This window comes from Pelodiscus sinensis, chromosome Z (genome assembly GCF_052426305.1).
Source record: "Pelodiscus sinensis isolate ZL-2025 chromosome Z, ASM5242630v1, whole genome shotgun sequence".
NCBI classification, from domain to species: domain Eukaryota; kingdom Metazoa; phylum Chordata; order Testudines; family Trionychidae; genus Pelodiscus; species Pelodiscus sinensis.
Genome location: NC_143085.1, coordinates 32,715,941 through 32,732,285, shown reverse-complemented (window position 1 = coordinate 32,732,285; position 16,345 = coordinate 32,715,941). Strand labels below are relative to the sequence as shown.

The window sequence follows — 16,345 nt, the reverse complement described above, 5'->3', positions numbered from 1 at the left end:
GGCCCTCGACGCTGTGGCCCGGTCTCGGGATAGGGCATCTTGTGTGGACGCTGGTGTGCTGTGCGCCGCGGAGTACCCAGCCAGTGCCAGCTGTAAAGCTGCCTCCATGAGGAGAAGTTTTATACGAGAGTCTCTCTCCCTCTTAGTGCGCGGCTTAAATGACTTGCAGATCTTACAGGCGTCTGTAAGATGGCCTCACCCAGACACTTCAGACAACTGTCGTGAGGGTCTCCTTTGGGCATGAACTTTGCGCAGACAGCGCACGCCTTAAAGCCTTGCGGCCCTGGCATTCCTCACCCCCGAAGGGGGAAAAGGAAAAAACAAAGAGACACTAACTAACTAATTGAACTATTTAGAACTATCTACCACACTAAGAGAAATGGGAACCATTAACTGATGTAAGAGAGAGACACGCTCCAACGACCATCACGGGCAGTAAGAAGGAACTGAGGTGGGGCAGCGCTGGCAGGGGTACTTATGCCCCGCCATGGCGGCGCCACTCTAGGGGGCGCCCTGCCGGTGCTACAGGTACCGCTAGGGAAAATGCTCCGGAAGACGTGGTGCACACGGTGCGCACACCTAATTCGAATGGACATGAGCAACCACTCGAAGAAGAACTGCTGTTTCTCAGGGGAAGGTATAAAATATTCTGGAGACACTATTAAACCAGCCCTGCAGCAAGTAAGGACTCACAACTGCGGCACACACAAGGAACTGGATCCATTATTTTTATTACTAGTGTCAGAAGAATCAGTGTGATTCCCTCCATGATTCTCTTCTTTCCAGAGCAGTGCAAATTACAGACATGTGATCAAGTGTCTTCAGGTGGTATATGATCACCCACTTGCCCCTCAAACAGCAAAGCACAGGCCTAGAGCTTGTTTCTTTGGCAGAGTCCTCAGGAGCCACCCAATTCCCCTCCCACTTCAGCCCAGCCTGGGCATCCATCCCTTCCAAGGAGGAGCAGGTTCCTGTCAAACCAGACAGCGCCTTTCAGGTATCTTGGGCCTGCTCTCACACTCACTGAAATCAATGAGCCTTTCAGGAGCAGGCCCCTTAAGGGATTCCTGCTGAGTGACAAGAAGCACCCTCTGTCTTTTCCATCCTTGAAGACTGACCGCTTGCTAGCCCAGGAAGCCCAGCAGCAGGGCTCAGATTCACAGGGAGGGTGCAGCCAGACATCACAGACCAGAACATAGTCACTCTGTGTGGCTCAAGGATCCACTTTCTCCACTTTGTTCCACCACCAAATGAGCCCAAAATTAAAGCCAACTGGAGAGTGCATTGCCTCTGCCTTAAGGGATCTGGCAATCTGCAGGGACATTGAAATTAATGGGCTATTGCCACCCACAAAAACACTGTGTTAATCAGCCTAACCCCCTCAGATTTACACATCCCAAGGGAATTCCTCTTCACCTCCTAGTGATTGGTTTTGACAACAGGCCAGAGCTAACGTTTCAGTTCCAATTTAGCGACAGCTGTCCTGTGAACTTCGTCAGGTCCATCAGCGAGACGCAGGGCTCGTGCCCAGGCAAAGAACTGTGCCAGAGGGTAGTCGTTACTGAGACCAGCCGCTCCAAAGGCCTGCAACAAACCCATAGGAAACATGAAAAAGCACAACAGGGCCATGATGGGAGCAGCAGAGCACAGCAGGAACACTTGCCTTCCTGCTTCCGTAGTGCTAAAAGTCACAGGCTGGAGAAGCTTTGCTTCCTATCACACGGGTTCTGGCCTGACAGCTCTGGAGATGGACGGCATGTTTTGACCCAAAGAACAGGAACAGCGCATAGGTAACAGAATATGTAGCCCCATGCCAGCCCCTGCAAATGTGCCTAAATCCTGACCCCAAGGGTTCATGTCTAGGAGGAAGAGCTCTAGCAGCACTTTCCTCATCCCAGAGACCATGACAGCAGGGATGTCAAACAAGCAGTCGACTAACTAGACAATTAACTGATAAACGTAGCTTGTTAATCTAGTCAACTACCCACTTCCTCCCCCCGCCGCCACTTTCTGCCTCGGTATTAGAAGCAGCAAAGCAGGGGAGAGAGCAGGGGCCAGTGCTGTGGGTAGCCTTCTTAAAAGCCAGTTCCCTCCCTCCCCCCAGCACCTACAGTGCCACTTGCTCCCTCTCCAGTGCTGCTGCCGCCTCTATCAGAGCCCTGTCTGTGGGGGGACCGAGCTCCGTGTGGACAGTGGCTGTTCCACATCTCCCGCAGCAGCCTCTGTCCACAGCAAGCCTGTGTTTCATAGTCTGCAGGGGGTCCGGGCTCCCTGTGGACATAAGCTGCTCTGCAATCCACTGACACCACACCCCCATGGACAGCTGCTGCCAGCCCGTGCTGCTGGTTTTTAAAACTGGCTCCCCTTGCAGACCAACTCACCCCGTGCCACTGCCTCCGAGACAGAGGCGGCATCACGGAGTGGCAGGGGGCTCCTCGGGAGTGGGGCCAGGAGTGCACTGGCTGCCAGCCCCACCCCTGGGGACGATCGAATAGTCATGTAACCGCAAAGATTTCATGCATTTACACAACTATTTAAATACCCGATAGCTGATATCCCTAAAGGACAGGACTAACCCCATGAGTTACAGGAGCTAGCTGAAAGCAGAACCATGGAGCCATAAATCAGCTGTTTGCTTTGTTTAGGCTAAACCCCAACCTCCTGGAATAGGAGTGAAATCAACGATGGATGACGATTCCCCACTCACCTGGATAGCACGATCAATGACCCGCAGAGCCATCAATGGAACCGCCATTTTGATCATGGCAATCTCTAAAGCAGCTGTCTGTATAGAAACAGGATCAAATACATCACCACCAGCCAGACTGGTCAACCCCCCCATCCTAGCTTGTAGCCCCTGCTCTTGAAGTCTTGGTCTCCCCAAATAACTGTGGTAATATACGTCAGGCTAGGCCTACAGCCTCGGCGTTATCCCAGTCATGGGCCTCTCCTGCACACAGAGAGCCCATCCTGCTGAGCTCCATGCTGAGGGGCACGAACATCGAAGCAGGAGAGGCCCAAACTCAGTTTTGATCAGGAACCTGTGGAAAGGCTTAGGCACTGGGCCGAGCGCTGCAGTCCTTACTGTACATGTACTCAGTCTCTGGAAGGCCCCAGTCACGCACCTTGTTCCCCACTGTATCCATGAGGAGGGCAGCCTTTAGGACAAGAAGCCGGGCCTGCTCAATCTCGGCACGGGACTTGGCAATGTCTTCCAGGATCGTGCCCTGCTCAGCTAGGGGTTTCCCAAAGGCCACACGAGACGTCACCTGCAACGGGTGCACACATGGCTAAGGGCCTCTGAGCTCAAAGAGAGAGAGAGTTTTGCTGGTGATACTATCTCACATCTGCAGAGAAGCAGGCATCTTGTCTGCCCTCCAAGCTACCTACACAAGGACACACTTCACCCATTGCTGGGATGCAGTCAGCTCTGGGAGGCAATGTGGCTGCTATTTGGCAGGGCACAGTGACATGACGTGGCAGTTTGGGTCAGGAAGTGAAGAATGCTGTCTCAGATTGCCCAGGGAATTGCTGAGAAGGGAAACTGACACCCTGCCTAAAATGGCATTAACCAGGACTCAGGATTCAAGTCCTTCCAAGAGGGTAATAGCTGTCAGAATCTCAAGTTTCCAGATCATCAGAAAGAAGCACAGCACCCCCTAGCATTGATTCCTTGTTGAGCCCCATTCCTGCAGTGCTTCCTGGACAGCGTGCCAGCCAAATACTAACTAGATTACACCCTGTTTAGCTTGTGAGCACCAAAGTATCACCAGCCAACACTGTACAGCTGCAGGTACACTGTGTAATACTCCCTTTGCAAGCAGAGGGACTACCTGACCCCTGCCATTACTGCCACAGACTGAAAAAGGCAAAGAGACATTCAGCAAGGTTCTGAGAGCAAGGGAAGGAAAAAGGCAAATCAGCGAGGAACATCCTTACTAAAGTAGAAAAGAGCATTACGAGTGCTGATAGAACCCCATACTTCTAGAAACAGAAAGTATATCTCCCTGCATCTCAGTGCCACCTAACACATGCAGACATGCTTGGAAGGGAGGGTCAGTAGAGAAGCATGTGCTCAGAAGTTACCAGGTTGATACTGAAAGCTGCCTTCAAACTATCTGCATTAAGACATTTCACAAAAGCCTGCAATTAGGTTTTTAATATCTTGCCCAACTCCCAGACTATCAGGACCCACCTGGACCAGATACCTCTCCTCCCTGAGGTACAATGAAGCACTGTGGGGTGTGACAGAGGAACAGAAGAGTGTAGAGCCTGAAAAAGGGATTAAAAAGGAGGCTTTGGATGACCACAAAGGTTCTGTGGCCAGTGCTGGGACCCAATTGCCTACTGGCCTTGGAGTATCAGAGAACACTGCAGGGCCTCAGTCCAGGGATCTGAAAGCCTAGTTAGTGGCTGTTATGAACATGTTCAAAATGGATATGGATGTTGGAGACAATTAGGAAAAGAATCAGAGTTAGGAAGAGTTCAACCCTTATAAGGAAAAAGAGGAGAAGGATTCAAGGTGTGCTGGGGGCATTATCTGGATGACCAGAGTTGCAAACAGGGGGAGTCTATATCTCTAATCATAAGAGATGATCCCCACCTGTGGGAAGGAGCTAAGCAGTGGACTGAAATAGCCCTTTGGCAACAGAGTACCCAGGCAGGCAGGGAAACCCATTTGATCGTCTATGTTTTGTGAGGCTGTTCTTGTAAACTATTTATTTGCTCTGAACTCTTACATGCTAGAGATCTAAGGATTCCACTAATCACTCACTGTGGTTTGACTTCTAACATTTGACAAGAGCTCTCACTGCTACGGGCATGAAGATTTGATTTTGAAAGAAGGTTGGATAATGGATTGCTTCCCACTCCCCTGTTATGCTACCAGTGGTGCTGTGGGTGTCAGGAAGGTATGCAGCTACAATGGATTAAAGGTGCCACGATACTCACTCGCCCCTTCATGAGAGCCAGCGCCCGTTCAGAATAGCCAATGAGCCTCATGCAGTGGTGGATCCGTCCAGGTCCTAGTCTTCCTTGTGCAATTTCAAACCCTCGGCCAGGTCCCAGCAGTATATTTTCTTTGGGCACTTGGACATTTTCAAATAAGATCTCCCCATGGCCAGCTGCAAAGGCAGGGAAAGAATGCACAGAGCTCAGTGGGTCATTCACTGGACACATCCCCGTGTGCAGGATGTAATTTCTCCCCACTCCTCTCTTCCTGGCTCTTCTAGAGACCACACAGCCCTGAAATTGTGTCTCATTGGCCAGAAGCAGGCAAGTGATCCAACAGCTCAGGTCTCTCAAATGGATTCACAAACATTGAGGTTTGCTGTTTTCTTTCTGAGGCTTGAACAAAAAAGTCAAAGCCAAGGCAGAAAGGGGGATGGGAGGGTTTTTCCAGGTCTGTTCTCAGCACTTTTCAGCTCCTCCTCCTACCAGAGCCAACCAATTCCCTGTTATTCCCAACTCACTCCACTAGTGCCACTTCCTGTAATTTCCCATGCAGAGATCCTGGACAAGATAGTGCATCCAATGCTAAATGGATGGAAAAACAGGTTTTGCTGTGGTTTCTTTTTGTCAAGAGCCAGGAAACATCACTTAAGACTCAATAGCTCAAAAGATCATCTACATACAGGGTTTTAATTAAGTAACTAGCAATGTGACGTTAATGACACTAGGACATTTTAACAATGTGCTATGGGCAGTAGCAGGGAATATAGCCCAGGATTCCAGCATTTGCTTTAAGAGGAGGTAGCATCACAACATAACCTGTAAATGATTTAATTCTCACACCCCTGGTCTGCCCATTTCCACTACCCCTTTTGCCCGAGCTTTACATCCAGTCAGTAATCTGCACTGATGCCCCTTGGGAGGAAGCTGTTATTGAACTGAGGCACAAAGAAGTCACGTGATTGACCCACTCTGAGTTGGAGGCAGAACCAGGAGAGGTCTCAAGAGTCCACTGCTCTGAAAAACTGACAACTCTGTTTGACTCTCCACCAGAGACAACGGGAGAGTGTGAGAGTGATGTAAAGAACTAGGAGTCATGAGACCTAGGTTCTAGTCCCAGCTCTGCTACCCCACCCCCACGACCTCAGGCAAGTCATTTCCATGCTTTGGGCACCAGTTTCCGATCAACAGCACAGAGGGCTATAATGCCCAATCCACAGGGTACTGAGAGGCAAAGCACAGTGGGGTCCCACAGTGGGGTCCCACAGAAGGAAAGGCCAGATTCTCAGAGGACCCACAACATGCTCCAAACCAGAAGAATTTAGTGGAGAAAGAAGAGCTGTCAAGTTGTGAGAGTTAGCAACAGAGCTAGCTCCATGCCTCACCTGGCGGATCTTCTTCACCAAACACACTAAGAGGCCTGGTGACTGTTATGCCTGGAGTGTCCATGGGAACTAATAGCATCGACTGCTGTTTGTGGCGCTGGGCTTCAGGGTCAGTCTTCCCCATAAACACACAGAGCTGGCAACGAGGATCCAGAGCCCCTGCCAGGAAAACACACAATGAAACCTAGACTGATTGGCTGAGAAACTCAGGCCAAATCAATCCCCGAGCACATGACTGACTGCAGCAAAGGCACATCAGGTTTTTGGTGCCTGTCTCTAACTCAGCCCTTTAACAGAGCAAAGCAAATCTAGCCATTGTAGCAGTAGTTCATTTAGGATGAGATTATTTGGTTTGATAGTTTGTTTCAAGAGTTAACAGAAGCGATGAGAGAACTGACATCAGAACTTGGGGCTCTGATAAAGCCTCTCAAGTTCTTTATCCACCATAATTATGGATAAAAACAGTACCAGGCAAAATTCAAGCTTTCCCACATCATTCCACCTTCCCTGTGACAAGGACCTAGAGGGGAGAAGACTCCACAAGGCTCATTCCAGCTTCCCGCTGGAACTGCCAGTATAGGTGCTCATTACCAGATACTAGGAACTGAATTGAGACCACCTGACTCATTTCACAGCCAGCAGCCAGTGGATGGTAACAGCTTGCAATCACTGCTGACCCAGGTGAGATTTGAACTTTGAGTGAAAGTCTCACTATCCCATTAGCAATCCCAGACGCTGTGTGTGTTCTGTTTACCTTGCCCACACAGGGGATGTTTTCCTAATAATTAACACAAAGCTGAAGACTATAGCAAAAGCATTTCCCAAAGGGGCCACATAGCAATTCTGTTCTCCATTACATGAGTGTAAATCCACAGTAACTCCATTCTAGACAGTGAAATTATGCTGGATTTACACTGGTGTAATTGAGATCAGAATCTGACTCGCCATAAGCAAGGGTTGAGAGCAAGTCAGGGTCAGGGCTCTTTTCTAGAACAACTGTTTTAGATCAGCACACTGGAGAAAAGGTCCAACAAGACAACTTCACATCACAGCAGGCAGCCATGGGAGCACATGGCCCTGTGAACAGGACAGTGTGTGTGTGTGTGTATTGGGCTGTACCTGAAATCCACCATTTATGCCCATTTAGAATGTAGAAACCTTTTTCTTCTATGATTGAAGCCTCAATGTTGGTGGCATCAGATGAAGCAACCTAAATAGAAACATTTTCAGTTCAGAATCTGCCATCTGATCTCTGTCATGGCGGGGGGCTAGAAAGAAGTTTCAGACATCCTAGCGAGGTGACTTGGGAACAGAGAAGTCATCTCCTGAAGCTGGCAGAGCTCAGCATATCCCTGCCAATATACACCGAAGTCTGGGGGCCATAGCTTGAATGAGTGAGCAAACACCTTTAAAAACAAACCTGGGTGGTCATACAACGGACTTCCAGCCAAGGTCTGGGAGATGCCGAGCACTTATAGCTCCCTTGGAAATGGGTGACCAGCCCCTGTACCAGTTGGGCCATCAGCTGGCTGAGACTGACAACTAGACAGCTATCTAATGAAAACACATTGTTACACTTCATAGTTACCACTAGCCACACAAAAGCACAGCTTAAGAAATAAGGCGGCCAAGATTACTGGATTGATTCTGAGTGCTCCAAGTGAAACCTTAAACCAATGTGGTTTTCAGACATTGCTAAGCTCCCATCCTCTAAAAACTAGGCCCCTTTGAAGGACTCAAGTTGAGCTCCCAAAATCATGAGCCACATTTGAAAACGTTGGCTGGTGGCTATAATGACTGCCACCACTGAGAACAGACATAACTGCAGTTGGTGAGGTTCTGCAATACTCCATTGTGTGCCTCGTGGGAGAGTGACACTGACCTGAGGCTCAGTCATTGCAAAGCAGGAGCGGACCTTCCCATCCAACAGAGGCTGCAGCCAGCGTTCCTTCTGCTCTTCCGTCCCATATCGAACCAGCACCTCCATGTTCCCAGTGTCGGGGGCAGAGCAGTTGAATATCTGAAAGGGGGAAAGCCAAGCCCCAGTCAGCACAGGAGAGGCATGTTTGCTGGGGAAGGGAATTTGTAGGTCAGCCTTGAACTGCACAGCTACTTCTGACTGCCAAAAGCCATTCCAAAGCATGGGGAAAGTGAAGACAACACAAGCTCATGCTGGTTTCCAAAGGCAGGGCTACAGGCAAGATTTTGCCTTTGCAGTGGAAGGAAGCTGCACTACAGAGACAAGTCTCTGAACGAGCAGGGAGAAGAATGCTGAAGGGAAGCAATGGGCACCTGGGGCTACTGCAGCCTATACAGATAACGTCTGCTTATGTCACACAGAAATGTAAATGTGCCCCAAAATCCATTTACTTAAAATAGGCTTGATGATACTCAAGTGAGACCTGGTAAAATGATAAAGTGAAGTGAGCCAGTTTAGGAGCCAGTTAGAGATGAACTGGGCTGGATTAAGAAGGGGGCATTAAGGGCTTGAGCCCAGGTTCGTAGTTAAGGGAGATGCAGCAAAAAGATCTCTGGGCCAACAAAAATGCAGATCTTTTTGTAGGACCCCTTCGGGCTGGGCAGCAGCCATTAAAGCCCCTAAGTTCCAGGCCTGTCTTGTAGGAAGGGGGATGTGATTCCACATGCTGCTACCTCCACTCCTTATCGGCTTAGAGGTGCAACTAGCAGGAGCTTTGTCTGTGCACTTCCCTCACCTGCAGGCTCTGCCCTGGCAGCTCCCATTGGTCAGGAATTGCAGCCATTAGGAGCTGTGGGGGGCAGTGTCTGCAGGCAAGTGAAGGGGAGTGCGCAGAGCCACCTGCCCTTTCTGCTCCCTGAGGCCTGTGCCACGTAAGGGCAGCTGCCTCAGGTAAACACCCAGCCCCATAACACCCTGCCCCAGCTCCCTCCCTCACCCTAACTCCTGCCCTGATCCCGCATCCTAGCCCCTTCCCCAGCCCTGAGTCCCCTCCCATAACTAACTCCCACCCAAACACCACACCCCCCGAACCCCTCCCATACTCCAAACCTTTGTGCCCCCTCCTGAAGCCCTATCCCGTACCCCAAACCTCTCAACCCTGGTCCCACCCCAAAGCGCCCACCCACAGCCAGAGCCTCACACATTCTCACATCCCAACTTTCTGCCCAGACTGGAGCTTCCTCCCACATTCTGAACCCCTTATTCCTGGCCCCACCTTGGGCCCACAGAAGAGTCGATCTGGTCTTGGAGATGAGTTATGGCAGACCCCTTAGGTCATGTTAAGATGATTTGGTCTTAACTGATTTTGACAAGAGTTTTAAAGCAAATGTTATTGTTTTGGGGGAAAAAAAATTCTCTCTATAGTGTCTGATTTGGCATTTACACACATTAATTGAGATGATGCCTAATGTTAAACAGTCAGAAAACAGAAAATATGTAATTATAGCAACAAGATGAATTGAATGGTCATTAATTAAGGGCCATTATTATAATTGATTATAAAAAGGGCAGCAAGCTGATGTTAGGCCTGCCCATCCACCATCCAGATACCCTTAGAGAAAAGGTTAAACCTGTTCTTCCCAGCCAGGGGACTGACACCCTAGAGTCATTAATCCAACCTAGAATGCGAGTGTCAATGCAGAGTGGTTTAAGTGTAAGGCCTATTGACTTTGGCCAACTATAAATACAGATTTTAATTTTAATCACCTGGTGTGTCATTCACACTCCTCTACTCAATTAAATGATCTACAATTGCCCTGGAGACTCAAACCTTAAGGCATACAGCCCAGCTGAATTTGTTATCTTAAAGCTACTAAGTGGAAACCTACACAAATCGAAGGACTGCATATCACATTGGAGTTGGCAGACCAAGTTTCCTTACTGGCAACCTCCTTGGGTGTGGGGTCTGTGCGGCAGCCAACTCTTCCTTTAAGTATTTGGTGAGTATCCTATTTAAGCATACAGGAGCAGAGAAAAAACTCCTATCCCCAAGCCATAGGTAACGCAAAGCTCAAGAAAGTCTGTGTAGGCATGGCTATAAGTAAATTCAACAGCACAGGATGCCACCACAAATAGATGCATACTATCCTGGAAACCTCACAAATGTTATTCCATCAGGGGCTGGTGCCAGGTTGACTAGCACAGCACACAATGGGCCACATTCTTGCCAGTACAGAGCTCTCCCCAAATAGCATAAATACACACTGCAAAACAGCATTAGCATTCTGGTTCAAAACAGCCAGGTGCCAGGGTAGGCGCAATGGGAGTGGAGGGGGACATGTACTGGAGGCAGCAGTACAGCAGGGAGAGGCGAAACCTATAAATATTCCAGTAATGGAAGTCTAGCTAAGAATCCCATACTTGGACTGCATGATTTCCCTCTGCCACTTCCAATGACTTAGCAAAGGCTTAAAGCACGTACCTCAGGTGCATACAGTGAAGTTCCCATGAGCTCACACAAATGGGCATACTCTTGGTTTGTGAGGCCAGCTCCATATTTCATTTCTGGGTCATTCTCCAGGGGTAAGAAAAGATTCCAGAGTCCTTCAGACTTCGCCTTGTCCTTAAAGAATAGAGGAGCATGACACTTGGGGCACAATTCTTTTCTCATGTATAAGGGGCCAGTTCTCTGCCCAAAAAGACCCCTCAATGGGCATGAGAATTCAGTAGTGCTGGGATTTGCTGAGCAGATCTGAGGCCCAAATTTTGCCTTTCCCGCTCATAGACTGACAAACACCCAAAGCTGTGAGGAAGAAACAAACTGAATGTCATGCAGATTAGGGATGTAAAATCCCGTTTAAAATGTTAACTGGTATCTGTTTAACTGGTTAACTGGCCCACCGCATCACAGCTACAGGTGTGGCCAGGCACTGGTTACCAATAACCATCCCTCAGTAAGGGTGATGCTTACCGGGTAAACTGTTAACTGGTTACTCATGTACATCCCTACATCAGACTCAGCTTGGCATTGGCCTAATGAGATCAATGGAGTTACACCAGAGGGGAATTTAGTCCAGCAGATCTATGGAAACATCACTTGCAGCCAATAAGAGGGACAAACGCTAGTGTCACGGTAGAGAGATGGCACTGGAGTAAAGAATGAGTTGGACTTGAAGGGCCTGATTCTGCCCCATAACAGGTGTATGCCTTTTAATGGGGACACAGCAGTGAGAGATCAGACTCACACCCGAAGACAAACCTCCTGAGGTTCAGGCCCTCTGGTACAAAAGTGAAGATCACAGTTACATTGTGCTGATAAAACTCCCTCCCTCAACCCTCCTCCCACAGCTCCAGAGCAAACTCAGGAGACAGCCAACGTGACATGTTTCGGAAGACAACACCCGTAAGGTCAGGAACTGTGTAGGGACAAAGGCAGGTTAATAGGATTCTAAGAGAGCAAGTCAATGAGCTCATGCAGGCCAGACAACTTAGTCAGAAGTTGGGGCTGGCTTTTATCCATAAGGTGGAGACACAAGAAAAAGACTAGAAGACACCCAGGACAAATGTTTCCCTGAAAAATGCTGCTTTAGTCAGTCAGATTACATGATGATATGGCCTCTGTATTTACTGTCTCTCTCCATGATTTCATTCCCAGCCCTGTAAACTTTCCTTAGGATCTGGGAGTCAAGCTGGTTCCTCACTTCAATCACTGCCTCCCATAATAAAGATTCTGCAGTTAGAACTGAGCTGATGGCATGCAAGCCACACTTTAGCTTCCCCTCTCTTGCTGTATTGGATCTATTTTCTAACAGAAGCTGATATTTGAGAGTCTGGCTCAGAGACTCCCTGGGAGCTGACATGTACAGTCAACACACCATCTTACGGAGGCATTGCTACTTTAAGCAAGAAACATTACTTACCTTCAGCTCTTCTATAAGAGGATGTGGAGTCCATCTAGTCTGTGAAACCTGATGATCTCTCAGAACCTGCTCAGCAGGATAGACACTGACATCCATGAATTTCTTCAACTTGTGGTAAAGATCCTGGGCTCTCCTTGGAAGGTCATTAGGAGAAAGAATCAGATGAGCTTTGGAAGTGTGAGCTGGTGAAGAAGGTGCCATGGTGACATAGTTTCTTCTAGGGAATGCCCCAGGCTGGGTGCAGGTACTGTAAGGTCTTGCTAAAGGTTTTGCATCTGGAAATTCTTTAAACACTCGAAATCCTTCTTTGGTAGCAAAGTTCCATGCTAAGTTGGCCATGCGCTCTGCCTGCTTTCCACCACTTTCAGCTGTGGCTGAGCTTGCTTGACCTACATGAAATGAAGGTGGTTAATTATCACCCATCTTCTTAGAGAGTCTACATTGCAAACCACTCCAGCAAAAGCCCAAAACACCAGCATACCCTAGTGCTCAGTGATGGCACTGCAGGATGCAGGAGAATTATTTTGTAAGGGATATGATGATGTCACAGTTTTTCGGATTAAATACCAAGTCTATCTGTTCCCTAGGGTAAAGTTTGAGCAGGGCTGGCCTAAGAACATAAGAACATAAGAATAGCCGTACTGGGTCAGACCAAAGGTCCATCTAGCCCAGTAGCCTGTCTGCCAATAGTGGCCAGCACCAGATGCCCCAGAGAGGGTGGACCGAAGACAATGATCAAGTGATTTGTCTCCTGCCATCCTTCTCCAGCCTCTGACGAACAGAGGCCAGGGACACCATTTCTATCCCCTGGCTAATACCTGTTATGGACCTAACCTTCATGAAATTATCTAGCTTCTCTTTAAACTCTATTATAGTCCTAGCCTTCACAGCCTCCTCTGGCAAGGAGTTCCTCAGGTTGACTACATGCTGTGTGAAGAAGAACTTTCTTTTATTAGTTTTAAACCTGCTACCAATTAATTTCATTTGGTGTCCTCTAGTTCTTCTATTATGGGAACTAATAAGTAACTTTTCTTTATCAGCCCTCTCCACACCACTCATGATTTTATAGACCTCTATCATATCCCCCCTCAGGCTCCTCTTTTCTAAACTGAAAAGTCCCAGTCGCTTTAGCCTCTCTTCATATGGGACCTGTTCCAAACCCCTAATCATTTTAGTTGCCCTTTTCTGACCCCTTTCCAAGGCCAAAATATCTTTTTTGAGGTGAGGAGACCACATCTGTACACAGTATTCAAGATGTGGGCGTACCATAGTTTTATACAGGGGCAGTAAGATATTCTGGGTCTTATTTTCTATCTCTGTCTTAATAATTCCTAGCATCCTATTTGCCTTTTTGACCGCCGCTGCACACTGTGTGGAAGTTTTCAAGAGAACTATCCACGATAACTCCAAGATCTCTTTCCTGATTTGTCGTAGCCAAATTAGCCCCGTATGTATAGTTGGGGTTATTTTTCCTGATGTGCATTACTTTACACTTATCCACATTAAATTTAATTTGCCATTTTGTTGCCCAATCACTGAGTTTGGTGAGATCTTTTTGGAGTCCCTCACAGTCTGCTTCTGTCTTGACTATCCTAAACAGTTTGGTATCATCTGCAAACTTTACCACCTCACTGCTTACCCCTTTCTCCAGATCATTTATGAGGAGGACAAAGTCCCTAGAATCAGCCCTAAATACTCCTTTAGTGAGCCTGGAATGAGTAAAACAAGTGGCACATTCTCTGGCAGCGGGACGAGCTAAGCCCAGGCAGAGAATGCATAGTGCTCTAGTGAAGGGGGTTACAGAATCCTCTTTTAGACTAACAGGCTTGGCTGCACATTATTTTTAATCATTTCCATCACTTTCCATAGTTTCCTTGTACCAATTGAACATGCAAGAATACCCAGTATGGGTACTAAATTTTTAGCACATGTACAAAAGTCCTGGGCTTTGCTTCTGTGAGCTCTTGCAAAGCCATCAAACATTTCTCCTCTTGTTTACTGATCTGCAGTAGCAGTTACCCCACTTCCCTTCCTCCATGGCACAGTAAGTTAGGCAAGCTTTGAGTTATGTTTCCTGATTTTCCACTTGGTTGGCATGTGCTTCATTGATAATGACTGGCCAGGTGCTGGGTGTGGCTCAGGATTTGGTTAATACTAGTCCCAAAGCCCCTCACAATATACATGCAGGCCAGCTGAAAAGCAGCCAACTCTGGAGTAAAGGGCAGCAATCAGGCACCTCCTAGCAGCTCTGCTCAGTAACCAGATCAGGCTTTGCAATGCAGCAAAAAGCAACAGGTAGTAAAACACATTGTTCTCTCCAGCTCTGTGTTTGTTTGCAGAAACCACTCCTTTATTACGGATGCATATCTATGCAAACACAGCCCACTGGCATTCCAGCTAACCTCCATTCCAAAGCCTTCTGAGGTCTATGCAAGGATTTGTTCTGTGATACTGTTCTTAGGCTTAACTACTTCTCTTTGAATAATAACCTTCCCCCAGTCACACTCCACAAACAGTGAGGAATGAAGTCCCCCATCACTCCTTCAAGAAACCTTTTGTGCCCACAACTGAAATGCAAGTATCATCATCAAAGCAAATCCCAAAGGGGCAGAGCCTTGCAGACTGAGCCAAAGCAGAAGATATGCTCCTGCAATTACGTTCTTTTTGCAGGGGTAGGCTCTGTTGGTATGTACTTTGTCTATAAAAGGTAGAGCCAGTGCTCCATCTGACTGTAAACTTACCCAAGTGACTTGCTCAGCTTCACAAAGAGATTCAGACACAAAACTGGTATCTGAACCCAGATCTAATGCCCAGCTCTATGCTGGGGCCACATACCACCTTAGCCCTTCTAAAAGAACTTGCTTCATTCCCCACACTCCCCTTCCTCTTCTGGCTGGCTCTGGTCTTCCTGCTCCTCCTCTGCTGTGACCTCTGGCCAGGTGATGACGGGGGTCTCGAGGCTGGAGTCCACAATGATGGGGGGGAGACACGTTTCTCCACCCCCCAGGATTTGGTGCAGCTCCAGCTAAGGGGGCAAGTGTGGGTCCTGCCCCTGAGCGCAAGCTGCACTCTCTGGCCTGGACATATCCCTGACAGAGCTCTTTTACTTTACTCCAGACCTGTTCCAAGGTCCATGGTGGGTGTCCGTGCTCCACCGGGGACTTGACCATGCACTCAAATATGTCAGCATTTTGGTGCTTGGAGAGAAGATCCTGCAATATTTTCTCCTCACTCCACCACTCAAGGAGGAACAGGATCTCTGCTCTGGACCAGGAGGGTGCGCGCCTCTTGGTCCCCGTGGGTGGATCCTGGGACTGCTCCCTGCAAAGGCCAGGCAGGTTGCGGGGGCCTTGAGGCTGGGCCATGAGTGGCAAGGCCTGTGGCAGGGAGAGCAGCACAGTAAGGTGCTGCTCTCAGGTGGCTTCCTACCACAAGGCTTGTCCAGGGTGCCTGAAGCTTTAAGAAGGGCCAGGACACAGGAACTATAGAGTCTTGATTACTTTGGATGGAGTGTCCACCAGGGCACCTGTGTTATTTCCTGGAGGCTTCTTCTGAAAAAAACTCCTCCTCCCTGTCCACACACGCCTTATTCCCAAAGAGCAATTTTGGAAAAAGGCTTCTTCCTCGTAGAAAGAGGATTACCAATGCCAGAAAAAACATCTGTTCTTTTGATTTACTTTCTGAAGAATGTGACTGCAGTGTGGAAGTAAACTCTGTAGTGTAGACATACCCACTGTGTAAGTCACTATTGCCTTCTATGATCCAGAATTTCAGAGCTTCTTAAAATATAAAGTTATGGTGCCCTTTACTGTACTGACATCTCCTTCAGATATGTTCACCTTCTTATCAACTGTTGGAAACAGGCCACATCCAGTGTTCCCTGTAAAGCTGTGCATATGTGGTCACTCAGGAGAGATTCAAATGCCAACCAACTGATAAGCACAGCACTCACAGCTAGGACTCTTGTATCTACTGGTGGTGCACATTCACACATGCTTCAGTGCACATACAAATTTATTCTGCACATGGATGAAAAAATCTGCACATAGGTGGAAAAAATTAGAGGGAAAACTGGCCACTTCCAGTTTGACTAAATTAGCGACATTAATACAATGTAGCACCCCCATCTCTGTATAAGTCCCTGCCAAACTGAAGCTTCCACTTCACGCTTT

General features: G+C 48.1%; 1 protein-coding gene across 3 annotated transcripts in view; it reads right to left on the bottom strand.

Moving 5' to 3' along the window:
* Window positions 1-714: 714 nt before the first annotated feature.
* Window positions 715-16,345, bottom strand: part of ACAD10 (acyl-CoA dehydrogenase family member 10) — a 51,394-nt gene continuing 35,763 nt past the window's right edge. For all 3 annotated transcript variants that reach the window (XM_075898733.2, XM_075898732.2, XM_075898734.2), the window contains 9 exons: window positions 12,174-12,562; window positions 10,736-10,876; window positions 8,218-8,355; window positions 7,455-7,545; window positions 6,336-6,494; window positions 4,951-5,123; window positions 3,126-3,269; window positions 2,708-2,785; window positions 715-1,584 (listed from right to left, as the gene is read on the bottom strand). In XM_075898733.2, the coding sequence (XP_075754848.2) occupies window positions 1,450-1,584; window positions 2,708-2,785; window positions 3,126-3,269; window positions 4,951-5,123; window positions 6,336-6,494; window positions 7,455-7,545; window positions 8,218-8,355; window positions 10,736-10,876; window positions 12,174-12,562 (1,448 nt within the window). In that variant the 3' untranslated portion in view covers window positions 715-1,449. The remainder of the gene's footprint in view (window positions 1,585-2,707; window positions 2,786-3,125; window positions 3,270-4,950; window positions 5,124-6,335; window positions 6,495-7,454; window positions 7,546-8,217; window positions 8,356-10,735; window positions 10,877-12,173; window positions 12,563-16,345) is intronic.